Here is a 14035-nt window from a genome sequence, read left to right on the forward strand (position 1 = left end):
AATCAGTATTCCACAGTTTGGCAGAAAAATACTTTATCATTCTGACACTGTTGGCAATCAGCAAATAAAATTACAATACTAACAGTATATTTCTGACCTTTGTTTTTTACATAGAAGGGATGGTCCAATCTGCACTCTGCAATTAATTTGCCAATTTGCGACTTGCCAGGGTCAAAGGTTAATTTCAGTACTGAACGTCCAAAGGAAACAGTTTCCGTATGAGCCACTAACTTTAGCCCTTCAGATCCAAATCTATATTTCTGTGGAGCAAAACAATTATTTTAACATTTCATTTAGCCTACACAAGACAGTTCACGAAAGAAACATCTCCATTTCTGAACAGTCTTCCCTCTGTGACAGTGTTTATTTATTCTTTAATACAATTCCAGGCTTAAGATCTTCCCAATTTATGTGACTCAGTACAAAAGGGTTCATATACTCAATGAATTTCTGTATAAGCCTAAATAAATGTTGGTTGGTGGGGTGATTTCTTTACAAAAAAAAACTTTAGTGCACAGGAGATATGTGTTGCAAAATGTACCTTAGAAATATTAGATGCAATTTAGTGTGCACATAATGGGAAACAATGTACATAACTTCTACACAGAATATCTTAACACTTTGAGAAACTGACATGATTAGTCATAAGGTGTTTGTCACTGAAGATGTGGAAGTTAAGAATGTGTTAGGGGCAGTTTTTTGTGCTAGTTTCTAACCTTGAGGAAGTGGAAAGTTAAAATTATTAAGTTGTTTTGGATCATCTTTTTCCATTCCACTCTCACTATCATACAAGGCTGTCTAGTGTACAAATTATTTCAAAAATATTTTCATATTTATTTGAGAAAGTTAAAAATGAGTTTGAATCATACAGTAAAACTTGTGTCATGCTAGCACTTTTGCAGTACACACTGAATACAACTACAGATGAAAAAATCCCTCAGGTCTAACTAACCCTTTCCAAATATAGGTTCAGACTAACATGGCCAGGTTATTGGAACAAACAGAACATATACAAGAAATCTATTTGAATGTATGGTTAAAACACAAAGAAACACAATGCATAGGAAACATTTGAGTCTGGGTTTGCACTGTGATGAAACAGTGAATGAAAGACTCCCATTTATCAACAGTCCTTGCAATTTACTTGAAGAAAGCCTTGCTGAGAGATTTAGCAATCTCTGTGGTAAGAACTTTACTTCCTGTAATTGAAGAATGCTGCAACTCATTGCACAATGTGGATTCCCAAGGTGCAGCAATATTGTCACCAAGTTGTCTAAGTAACCAATTACATTAAAGAATTTGTACAGTCTGCCAACCAGACTAAAAGCAAAACACTTTAAAAAGAATGAAGTAGATGTTGAACCGAGAAGCCTAAAGTGAAGGTAGAAGCCTAAACATTGTGAAAACACTCAAAATTATTATAAGTTATAAAAAAAAAATCTTGCGACTAATTTTAATGGTGACATTTAATAACACTCCACAAACATGAATGTACATTTTTCAGGTGTCGTTCAACAGACATTACCCAGATTATCCTTGAAGATCCAGTTATACCTGACTGCATGAGGCTCAAATTTTTCATGGAGTTTTCAGTGGTGTTGTATGAATGGCAAAGGGATTGCTAGCTCCACTGGTGTCTACAGATGGCCTGCAGCAATGCAGTAAGTGACAGCTCACAATTTTAGGATTTCTGGGTCAATCTGTGCTATGCTATATTCTGAACCCTGACATTTGACCAAAGTCTTCAGTAAAATTATGGCCATATTCACAGAAATTAGTTAGTAAATCTCCATCGGAACTGTTCACATTAGGCAAGAATAATTTATCCTGTAATCACCAAAGCAGTATACGATGCAACACAGAACTAAAGAGAAATTGTGGATTTCATGCTCTTTGAAGATAATAAGATAAAATGACTATGTTCTGTAGATACAAGGAAAAAGTTTTTCTGCAGATGTTCATGCCAATTAGATGGCAGGATTTTTAGCACAGCAGGTTGACTCTGATCAAGGCACTGCAATGACAAATAAGCTAGAGATGACTGTAGTCTATTTTGTTGTGTGGAAACAGTCATAGTAAATAGATAGACGTGTACGGATTGCACATGTTTAAATGCAACTTGCCATTCTCTGGCTTGTTTTGTAATTCAATGAGTAGAATCAACCTGCCTTGTTTAAAATTAAACTAAGTTTGGTAGCTGTCATTTATTATGAACTGGTGTGTTCCCTATGACAATGCCTCTACCAGTTACAGCCTTCAAAACTACAATCAGCACCCTCCTTTCAGTGTGAAATGTTGTCTTCCCTTTTCTTTGGTCATTCTTGGAAACTGTCCCAAGTGCAAGATGAAAAGCTTCAACAAAATATCATTTTTTCAGAAATACTCAGAATCTGTTTACTTGATCCTCATTATGTGTGGATCTGCAGGCCTATCTTTAGCCTCTCCATCGACAGGTCCTGATGGATTACACCATACTTCCAGTTCCATCGGCACCGATAAGGGATTCCCATTCTAGCACGAATATTGCTATCCACAGCAGGAGATCCATGCCACAATCCCACACAGATAGTAAGGATGAAGTAGCAGATAATAAGTACTACCAACCAGCTACTATTATAAGGTGTTTAAACCTATCTACATTTTGACAATGATTCATATTGAGTGCACATCACAGGACTTCTGAAGTCTGGATTCCCTATGATAGCATGCTAGTTAGCAGGCTAGAATTTTAAAGGTTTTCCTCAATTAAATTTGTAGACGATCCACATCAAAAAAGTGATCAAAAGTGGTGCATTCATCCCCTCTGCCAGCACTTTTGTTAAAATTGACAATTGGTGTCAAAAACACATTATAATACAGTCAGTCCATATATCATGTGAGTATGGACATAATGAAACAAAATTGTAAACATCAACCTTTCAACTCAAATTGTTGTTTGAGATTTTGCTCTCCTTTGAAACAGGTAAATTTCTGTCTCACCACAAGACCTTATTTTAGTCCTGGAAATCCTGTTTCAAAATTATTTATACATTCTCATATGAATAAACTCAATGCACATGACTTTTACTCCAGTTTTAGTTTTTCTTAAGCTAAAGAAACAATTTTGCTTCCACACTGAAAAAAGACTTCACGAGCACACTTTTACAAAAAAAAAAGCATTCAACCATTAAAACAAAAAGATGCATTAAGATGCCTTAAGAACTGAATTTCTAAGGCTGGAAAGTTTAATTTAAATGGATTCTGCTTCTTCCTAATCATCCAAGGTATTAAGATAGTCAAAACCACACCAAAGACTAATAATTGGAATTTAAATTATAATACACTAATTATATTTTTCCATTAAAATATTACATATTTAGGCATGTGTAACCAGCGCACAATTTTTTTTTTTCTCCTTGTCATTTTGATTCTGTGCGCAGCTTGACCTGGTGTAAAACAGTTATGTTAGGTTATCAAGCTAATCAGTGCAATTTAAGATGACAAAACGTATGAATCCTGCTTCGGTTTTAAAGTACGGATTTCCACATGGCATTTATGTTATGAGCACATCAAGCAATTATTGCCTTTCTCGGTCAATATAGAACAGGTAAAAGTTTGTACATCAAAGCAGTATTTATTTCCTTGAATGAAGAACTAAAACTGGGTATAGATTAACAGCGATTGAGTCACTAGTTTTCTAATATTGAAAAGAATCACTACACACCAAGATATATACCTTCACAAAACCTTTTTGATCAAGGACATTTTAAAAATAAAATACCAATGCTGTAATAATGCTCCAGTAAAATATGAATAAATATTTCACATTTTTTATTAATAGTTCTACTGAGATGTTGTAAATCTATTCCATCAAGTTTACAGAAATTAATCTAGAAGTCAAGACAAATAAAGTGACCACCTTTTGTGAATGGTTCTTCAAGCCTTTTTCATCTTCAGAGTTAATTTCCAGTTTTGCAAATTCTTCAACATCCTGCCAATCTTTAACATCACCCTTCTGGAAGCGCAGACGTGTCCCTATAAAAACAAAAAACAGTAGGCTACAGATAAGTAGAAATTCTGGAATATACATTTTATATCAATTGTAATTTGTATAAAATACCTGTAGCTGCCAAAATTAAATGCCATTCTCACATTCATTACTACCAGTCCAGCTTAGGTTACCACAAAGGATGCTTTCTACACCTTGTTATGTCTTCGTCTCAACCACTCCCTTGAGATTAAACCACCACTAGTCATCTCTCTCTCATTTTAATGAGAGAGCAGCCCTTTGGCAACTTTACCTTTATCCCACCAATCACAAGTATTTCCATTCATGACTACAAAAGTATTAACTTTAGTAAGTCATTACAAACTCAGCTTTACCTTTCATGAAACAGTTCCATGCAGTTTGTGGCCATGAGTGGGACCATCCAAGCTCATCATCATCAGATAGAGAAGACATACAGAAGATGTCGGACTCTGATTCACTGTTTGCCTGATGTAAAATAAGGAGAAAGGTATTTTCTTACACTAACTCCACAATGGTAACATTAAAAAAAAAACCAACGCATATACTGATATCCTGACACTTTCCCCTTCAATTGATCTGCAGGGTCTTTTAGATACTGGGTGAAGTCAATCTTCAATTCAAATGAGGAAGCCTCTCAGATGGCACAATGCAAATGCCTTAAGAATCACAATTTCTAGGGTTAATAATTAGCATATTGTAATATTTATATTATCATATTACTACTTCTTTCCCCACAGATTAGACAATAATGTGTTTATACATCAAGTACCAAAGGCCGTGTTGCTTGCCTGGGTTCAGGAGCTCTCATCTGGGCTGCAGAGGTACTTGGTGTGAGAGGAGAAAGATCTAGATGTCATGGTACACATAGATACCAATGATATAGGTAGAAGGAGGTTCTGCTGATGGAATAGGATTAGGTATGGGTTAAATTAAAGAAACAAAACCAAAAAAGTAATAATCTCTGGAGTACTACCTGGCCATGAGCAAAGATTAAACAGGCTGAAAGACTGATGTGGGAGAAATGGATTTGAATTCATGGGACACTGGCATCAGTACTGGGGAAGGAGGGAGCTGTTCTGATGGGACCAGAGTCCTGGTGAATCGCATAACTGGGGCTGTGAATAGGGCTTTAAACTAAACAATGGAGGAATGCTTTCAGCTGCATGGAAATTTTACAGGGGAAGAGCTCAGAGATTAAAGGTTCCAGAACAAGTAATAGGACAGAGTATGGAAAAGGTCAGGAATCTAACTTCAGGCACAGCAGATAAGGGGACAACTACGAGAAAGGGGGCAGTCAATATAGTACTGAGAGGGTTTTACTTAAAAAGTGTGCAACATACGAAACAAGGTGAACGAGCAGATTGTGCAGACTGAAACCGATGTGAACTATGTTGCAGGTATCACAGAAACATGGCTGCAAGGGAATCAGGGCTGGGAACTAAATATCCAAGGATACATGTTCTATCGAAAGGACAGGCAGTTGAGCAGAGGGGGAAGGACTGCCTTGTTAGTGAAAAAACAAAATTGATAGCAAAAAGTGATATAGAATTAGAAGGCATAGAATCTGTGTGGGTAGAGTGGAGGAACTGCCAAATAAAAAAAAAAAAAAAAATTGTCCTATTGGGAGTTGTGCACATGCCTCCTAGCAGTAGTCAGGATGTGGGGCTGAAAATAAATCAGGAGATAGAAAGGGCACGCAAGAAAGGCACTACTTCAAAAAATCATGTGGCTCTTCAAAATACAGGTGGACTGGGAAAATCAGGTTGGCAGCAGATCTCAAGGAAAGGAATTTGTCCACGAGATGGTTTTGTTTTGGAGCAGAATTTTTTCTATATTTTCAATTTAACAACATGTAATGAGGCAGACTTGATTAGGGGGCTTAAGGTGAAGGAACCCCAAGGGACCACTGACGATAATGAGAGAATTAATCCTGCAGGTTGGGAGAAAGATGATTAAATCAGGTGTAATGGTATTACAATTGACTAAATGTAACTACAAAGACATGAGGCAGGAGTGGCCACAGTTGATTAGAAGGGCAACCTAGCAAAGAAGACGGTGGAGCAGCAATGGCAGACGTTTCTAGGAGTAATTCAGGAGGCACTGCAGAAATTCATCCCAAGGAAGAAAAAACATGCTAAGGGGATGATGAGGCAACCATGGCTGACAAGGGAAGTCAGAGACAGCATAAAAGTAAAAGTGTACAATATGGGCAAGATTAGTGGGAAGCCAGATGATTGGAAAGCCTTTAAAAATCAGCAGAGGATAACTTAAAAAAAAAGCAATAAAAAGGTGGGAGAGAAGATGAAATGAGAGTAAGTTAGTTAGCAATATTAAAGAGGATTGCTAGAACTGAATTTTTTTTAGATATCTTAGAAGGTACGAGAGAGAACAGTGGATGTTAGATGGCTGGAAATGAGGCTGGAGAAGTAGTAATAGGCAATAAAGAAATGGCAGAAGAACTAAATAGATTCTTGGCATCAATTTTCACAGTGGAAGACACCAGCAACATCCCAGAACTTACAGTCAGAGAGTAAAGGTGACTATAGTGGACATCACTAAGGAGAAGTTGCTAGAGAAGCTGAAAAGGTATGAAAGTGGAAAAGAAAAATCAACCACATCAAAGGGACTACACCCCAGAGTTCTAAAGGAGATAGCTGAATTGTAGAGACATTAGTTGTAATCTTTCAGGAATCACTGGAGTTAGAGATGGTCACAGAGCACTAGAAAGTAGCTAATGTAACACCCCAGTTTAAGAAGGGAGGGAGGCAGAAAACAAAGAGCTATAAGCCGGTTAGTGTGACTGGAAGCAGGGCAGCTGCAGAAGGACTGCTGCAGAAGGACTTGGACAAGCTAGGCAAAGTGGCAGATGGAATAAAATGTGGAAAAAGTGTGAGGTTATGCATTTTGGTACGAAGAACAGAGGCATAGACTATATTCTAAATAAGAAAGGCAGGAAACCTGGAAATCTGATGCACAAAGAGACTTGGCAGTCCTAGTTCCGGATTGTCTCAAGGTTAACATGCAAGTTCAATTAACAGTTAGGAAGGCATATGCAATGTTATCATTCAGTTCAAGAGGGCTAGAACATAAGTGCAGGGCTGTACAAGGCTCCGGTTTGACTACGTTTGGAGTATTGAGAGCAGTTTTGGGTGCTGTCTCTAAGGATGGATGTACTGGCATTGGAAAGGGTCTAGAGGAGATGTACGAGAATAATCCAGAGGATGAAGGACTTGTCATATGAGGAGTGGTTGAGGACTCCGGGTCTGATCTGATTGAAACTTGAAGAATACTGAGAGGCCTGGATACAGTGGATGTGAAGAAGATGCTTCCATGAGTAGGAGAGACTAGGAACCAAGGAAACAGCATCAGAGGAAGGGATGACCCTTCAGAACTGACAGGAGATAGAATTTCTTCAGCCAGAGGGTGGTTAATCTGTGAAACCCATTGCTGAAGAGGACTGTGGAGGCCAAGTCACTGAATATATTTAAGACCGAGATAGATAGGTTCTTCAACAGTAATGGCATCAAGGATTATGGGGAGAAAACAAGATAATGGGGTTGAGAAACCATCAGCCAGGATCAAATCGTGAAGCAGACTCAATGGGCCGAATGGCCTAATTCTGTTCCTATATCTTATGGTCTAAATCCAACCAAGTTAAATAAGCATACCCTTTCCCGCTTTATAGTGGTCTGTTCTTCCCAATGACTAGCAGAGAGGCTGATTTCACTTTCCGAGAGAGTTGGTGGAGGACGAGCATAGGAATGTAAACTTTTACTTGTGGCCACTATATGCACTGGAGCTCTGAAAAAAAAATAAATAAATAACTGTAACAATGAATGAAATATTAAATGTACAGCATGGTTTACTTTCTTGAACAAAGACAGTGCAGACTCTTAGTTTAACAAGAAACTTCCATTAAAACGATACAGTCCCTCTGGGAAAGAGTGAAGCTAAATTGAACCTACCAAGTCGAACAGAGTCAGAAATAGAAGATTTCATTTAAAAAAATGACATTTTTACATTAAAGAATAGGGATACATTTTTAACTTATTCAACACTAACAGGTAAGGGAAGTATGGGCATATGATCTATTTATTCAAAGTTATTTTCCAATTTAAAAAATAAATTTCAGCTATATGTTAAAATCTGCTTTACTTCACAAAGATATGCACAATTTAGGTCACTGCTCTGGCTAAGCTGCAAGATACTACAAAGAAACATCCCCAAAAACATGATGAGAGATCTTATAGAAACATAAAAGATTATGAAGGGAATAGATAAAGTGGAGGCAGGGAGGTTGTTTCCGCTAGCAGGTGAAACTAGGACTAGAGGGCATCGCCTCAAAATAAAAGGGAAGCAGATGTAGGACTGAGATCAGGAGGAACTTCTTCACCCAAAGGGTTGTGAATCTGTGGAATTCCCTGCCCAGTGAAGCAGTTGAAGCTACCTAGCTGAATGTTTTTAAGGCAAGGCTAGGTAAATTTTTGAACAGTAAAGGAATTAAGGGTTATGGTGAGTGGGCGGGTAAGTGGAGCTGAGTCTCAAAAAGATCAGCCATGATCTTATTAAATGGCGGGGCAGGCTCGAGAGGCCAGATGGCCTACTCCTGCTCCTAGTTCTTATGTACACATCCTCAGATGATGAGAAAAGACAAGTTAAAAAAAAAAAGAAGAGGTGGTGCGTCCTGGAATAGTTCCACCTGATACTTAGGCTCACAATTTAAAACCCCCCCAAAGAGCTTATTTGGAGCTTAACAATTCTCAAAAATCACATGATCATTGGTATATCTGCTCATTCAGAAACTAAGCTCCAAGTTATTGCCCACGCTTTCTCCAAATGATATGACAAAATGGACCTTACATAATCCCTTTCCAAACAGCTCCTCCAGCAAAACATCCCCCAAAGTCAAGGGACTAAAAGTAGCACAGAAACTTCAAATAGTGGCACAATCCTTTAAGGCACTACCTACCCCATATTTGACAGTCTGCAGATCACATATTGGACATATCAGTCATTTCAGAGCTCAGCAAACCGGAATGGAAAGAAAATCATTTTCAATTCTGAGGAACTGCCCAAGTAGAAGCAGCAACACCTGGGTTGCACATGCCTTTGTTGTAACAGGTTGTCCAATTGTTGCACAACTTTCATGTTGCTGTTGGATCAGATTAAAATTACATCTTCCACTTGTTCAAATGGAGTGGCTCAGGTGCACTGGGGACAGTCCCATAGAGAGGCGACACAATCTCACTTAGCAGAGATAGTAAGAACTGCCGACGCTGGAGTCAGAGATAACAGTGTGGAGCTGGAGGAACACAGCAGGCCAGGCAGCATCAGAGGAGCAGGAAAGTTGACATTTAGAGTATGAAAATTTTCTGAAGAAGGGTCCCGAACCGAAACATCAACTTTCCTGCTCCTCTGATGCTGCCTGGCCTGCTGTGCTCTTCCAGCTCCACACGGTGTTATCACAATCTCACTTAGCTCTTCACAAGTCAAAAAAATGTTTAAATTTTTCAGCATCTTCACAAACAATCAGGTAAATGGGGTAATACTCTAAATGTAACTGAAATATTCTAGTCAAAATGCTGTAACACTGATTTGAATCACTATTAATCTATAATTAAAGGCCACACCTTTTTCTTAATCTTAGCTAATGAATACTGATTATTAAAATTTCATATTGATATGCATGAATCGCATTTATCCATATTAATGTATACCTGTCTTTTATTCAGATTATTTGATTAACAACACAGTCAAAAAACTCAGTGCCCACAAATGTACACTCTTCCACAAGGACCCAAGAAACAGGAGCCGTAGGCCATTCATTCCCTCAGGCCTCTCCAGCCATTCTACAAGACCAAGGTTCATTTGTCCCAGGCCTCAAATCCTCTTTCTTGCCAGCTCCTCAGAGACCTCAAGAATCAATACTCAAAAGAATATTTCAATGTTTCCAAAAAAAAACTACCTCCATTTTAAATACTTTCAGTAATTGAGCCTCCACAATTGAGGTAAAAAATTCCAAACGTTCACTACTCTTCTAGGAGGAGAGATTTCTTCACACCTCAGTTTTAAATGTATTCTGTAACTATGTCCCCTTAGTTTGAGAGTGTCCCACTGGCAAAAATATCTTTAACATCTATCCCGTCAAGACCCCTCAAAATTTTGTATGCTTCAAATGAGAACCAATTCATCTAACCACTGATAAATTAAGGCCTAACCCATTTTCCTGTTCTTTGTACAGCAATCTCTACATCCCCATTTTTGCAGCAGGAGTGGTGTGAGCGAGGACCAGGGGGCTGCTGAGAAGGTAAGTTCTTCATTTCGGCAGTGGAGCTGAGTGGGAGCGGTCGAATTGCGTTCTGGGAAGGTGAGTGAACTGATATATTTGGGTAGTGGCTAAACCAGAGACACTACATGTGTTGTGTCTCCCACCCGCCCTCCTCCTCTAACCAAAAAAAAAAGACTCTGTGGTGTGTTGATAAGGTAGGGTTTTACTTTTTCTTTTTTAAAAAAAATGTGCTGGTAAGTAGAGTGATTGGTAAAAATGTTTTCATTTCATTTATCTATTATTTGATATTATAGTAGGACTAAGCTAAGTTTAAGAGTAAAAACGGCAGGAGATCCCAGACCCGTGTTATGCTCCTCTTGCTCAATGTGGGAGCTCAGGGACATGGCTGATGTCCCTCACTCCTACACATGTAGGAAGTGTGTCCAGCTCTAGCTCTTGTTAGACCACATGACAGCTCTGGAGCTGCGGATGGACTCACTTTGGAGCATCCGCGATGCTGAGGAAGTCGTGGATAGCACGTTTAGCAAATTGGTCACACCACAGATTAGGACTGCTGAGGGAGAAAGGGAATGGGTGACCAAAAGGCAGAGAAAAAGCAGGAAGGCAGTGCAGGTGTCCCGTGGTCATCTCCCTCCAAAACAGGTATACCGTTTTGGATACTGTTGGGGGAGATGGTTCACCAGGGGAAGGCAGCAGTAGCCAGGTTCATGGCACCGTGGCTGGCTCTGCTGTACAGAAGGGCGGGAAAAACAGTGGAAGGGCTATAGTCATAGGGGATTCGATTGTAAGGGGAATAGATAGCTGGTTCTGTGGTCGAAAATGAGACTCCCAAATGGTACGTTGCCTCCCAGGTGCACAGGTCAGGGATGTCTCAGATTGACTGCAGGACATTCTGAACGGGGAACGTGAACAGCCAGCTGTCGTGGTGCATATAGGCACCAATGATATAGGTAATAAACGGGATGAGGTCCTACAAGCAGAATTTAGGGAGTTAGGAGCCAAGTTAAAAAGTAGGACCTCAGAGGTAGTAATCTCAGGATTGCTACCAGTGCTACGTGCTGGTCAGAGTAGAAATGAAAGAATAGGCAAGATAAATGAGTGGCTTGAGAGATGGTGTAGGAGAGAGGGGTTCAGATTTTTGGGACATTAGGACAGGTTCTGGGGGAGGTGAGACTGTTACAAATCGGACGGTCTACACCTGGGCAGGACTGGAATCAATGTCCTGGGGGGTGCTTTTGCTAACGCTGTTGGGGAGGGTTTAAACTAATGTGGCAGGGGGATGGGAACCAAATGAGGAGGTTAGTGGACAGTAAGGAGGTAGTAACTAAAGCCTGTAAGGAATTAGATAATGAAGTCAGTGTAACTAAGGGGAAGAGTCGGCAGAGAGGTGATGAACGCAAAGGGACAGGTGGTCTGAGGTGCATTTGTTTTAATGCGAGAAGTGCAGTAGGTAAGGCAGATGAACTTAGGGCTTGGATTAGTACCTGGGAGTATGATGTTATTGCTATTACTGAGACTTGGTTGAGGGAAGGGCAAGATTGGCAACTAAATATCGCAGGATATTGATGCTTCAGGCGGGATAGAGAGGCAGGTAAAAGGGGTGGAGGAGTTGCATTACTGGTCAAAGAGGATATCACAGCTGTGCTGAAGGAGGGCACTATGGAGGACTCAAGCAGTGAGGCAATATGGGCAGAGCTCAGAAATAGGAAGGGTGCGGTAACAATATTGGGGCTGTACTACAGGCCTCCCAACAGCGAGTGTGAAATAGACGTACAAATATGTAGACAGATTATGGAAAGATGTAGGAGCAACAGGGTGGTGGTGATGGGAGATTTTAATTTTCCCAACATCGACTGGGATTCACTTAGTGTTAGGGGTTTAGATGGAGCAGAATTTGTAAGGGGCATTCAGGAGGGTTTTAGAGAGCAGTACGTAAATAGTCCAACTCAGGAAGGGGCCATACTGGACCTCGTGTTGGGGAATGAGCCCAGCCAGGTGGTTGAAGTTTCAGTAGGGGATTACTTTGGGAATAGTAATCACAATTCTGTATGTTTTAGAATACTGATGGACAAAGACAAGAGTGGTCCTAAAGGAAGAGCGCTAAATTGTGGGAAGGCCAACTACAGCAAAACTTGGCAGGAGCTTCGGAATGTGGATTGGGAGCAGCTGTTTGAGGGTAAATCCACATTTGATACGTGGGAGGCTTTTAAAGAGGGGTTGATTAGAGTGCAAGATAGACATGTCCCTGTGAAAATGAGGGATAGAAAGGGCAAGATTAGGGAACCGTGGATGACAGGTGAAATTGAGAGACTAGCAAAAGAGGAAAAAGGAAGCATACATAAGGTCTAGGTGGCTGAAAACAGACGAAGCTTTGGAAGAATAATCGGGAAAGTAGGACCAATCTGAAACAAGGAATTGAGAGCTAAAAGGGGTCATGAAATATCTTTAGCAAACAGGGTTAAGGAAAATCCCAAAGCCTTTTATTCGTACATAAGGAGGAAGAGGGTAACTAGAGAAAGGGTTGGCCCGCTCAAGGAAAAAGGAGGGAAGTTATGCAGGGAGTCAGAGAAAATGCGTGAGATTCTTAATGAGTACTTTGTGTCGGTATTCACCAAGGAGAGGGACATGACGGATGTTGAGGTAAGGGATAGATGTTTGACTACTCAAATCGGCATGGGCAGGCGGGCGTTGGGTATTCTAAAAGGCATTAGGGTGGACAAGTCCCCAGGTCCAGATGGGATCTATCCCAGGTTACTGAGGGAAGCGAGAGAGGAAATAGCTGGGGCCTTAACAGATATCTTTGCAGCATCCTTGAGCATGGGTGAGATCCCGGAGGACTGGAGAATTGCTAATGTTGTCCCCTTGTTTAAGAAGGGTAGCAAGGATAATTCAGGTAATTATAGACCGGTGAGTCTGATGTCAGTGGTGGGGAAGCTGCTGGAGAAGATACTGAGGGATAGGATCTATTTACATTTGGAAGAAAATGGGCTTATTAGTGATAGGCAGCATGGTTTTGTGCAGGGAAGGTCATGTCTTACCAACTTGATAGAATTCTTTGAGGAAGTGACAAAGTTGATAGATGAGGGAAGGGCTGTAGATGTCATACACATGGACTTCAGTAAGGCGTTTGATAAGGTTCCCCATGGTAGGCTGATGGAGAAAGTGAAGTCGCGTGGGGTCCAGGGTATACTAGCTAGATGGATAGAGAACTGGCTGGGCAACAGGAGACAGAGTTGTAGTGGAAGGGCGTTTCTCAAAATGGAGAACTGTGACCAGTGGTGTTCCACAGGGATCCGTGTTGGGACCACTGTTGTTTGTGATATACATAAATGATCTGGAGGAAGGTATAGATGGTCTGATTAGCAAGTTTGCAGATGACACTAAGATTGGTGGAGTAGCAGATAGCGAAGGGGTCTGTCGGAGAATGCAGCAGAATATAGATAGATTGGAGAGTTGGGCGGAAAATGGCAGATGGAGTTCAATCCAGGCAAATGCGAGGTGATGCATTTTGGAAGATCCAATTCAAGAGCGAACTATACGGTAAATGGAAAAGCCCTGAGGAAAATTGATGCACAGAGAGATCTGGGTCTTCAGGTCCATTGTACCCTGAAGGTGGCAACGCAGGTGGATAGAGTGGTCAAGAAGGCATACGGCACGCTTTCATTCATCGGACGGGGTATTGAGTACAAGAGTTGGCAGGTCATGTTACAATTGTATAGGACTTTGGTTCGACCACA

General features: G+C 40.4%; 1 protein-coding gene across 1 annotated transcript; it reads right to left on the reverse strand.

Annotated features, from left to right (window-relative positions):
• Positions 1 to 97: 97 nt before the first annotated feature.
• Positions 98 to 7816, reverse strand: LOC109932620 (HMG box-containing protein 1; the record flags this gene model as incomplete). The annotated part of the gene is made up of 4 exons (XM_048593816.1): positions 7678 to 7816; positions 4363 to 4474; positions 3899 to 4014; positions 98 to 260 (listed from the first exon to the last, which is right to left on the reverse strand). Coding segments are annotated over exons 2-4 (358 nt in total), but the record flags the coding sequence as incomplete, so codon positions are not given.
• Between the last annotated feature and the right edge of the window lie 6219 nt (positions 7817 to 14035).

The sequence above is a fragment of the Rhincodon typus genome, unplaced genomic scaffold (genome assembly GCF_021869965.1).
Source record: "Rhincodon typus isolate 14 unplaced genomic scaffold, sRhiTyp1.1 hic_rhity00004079, whole genome shotgun sequence".
NCBI classification, from domain to species: domain Eukaryota; kingdom Metazoa; phylum Chordata; class Chondrichthyes; order Orectolobiformes; family Rhincodontidae; genus Rhincodon; species Rhincodon typus.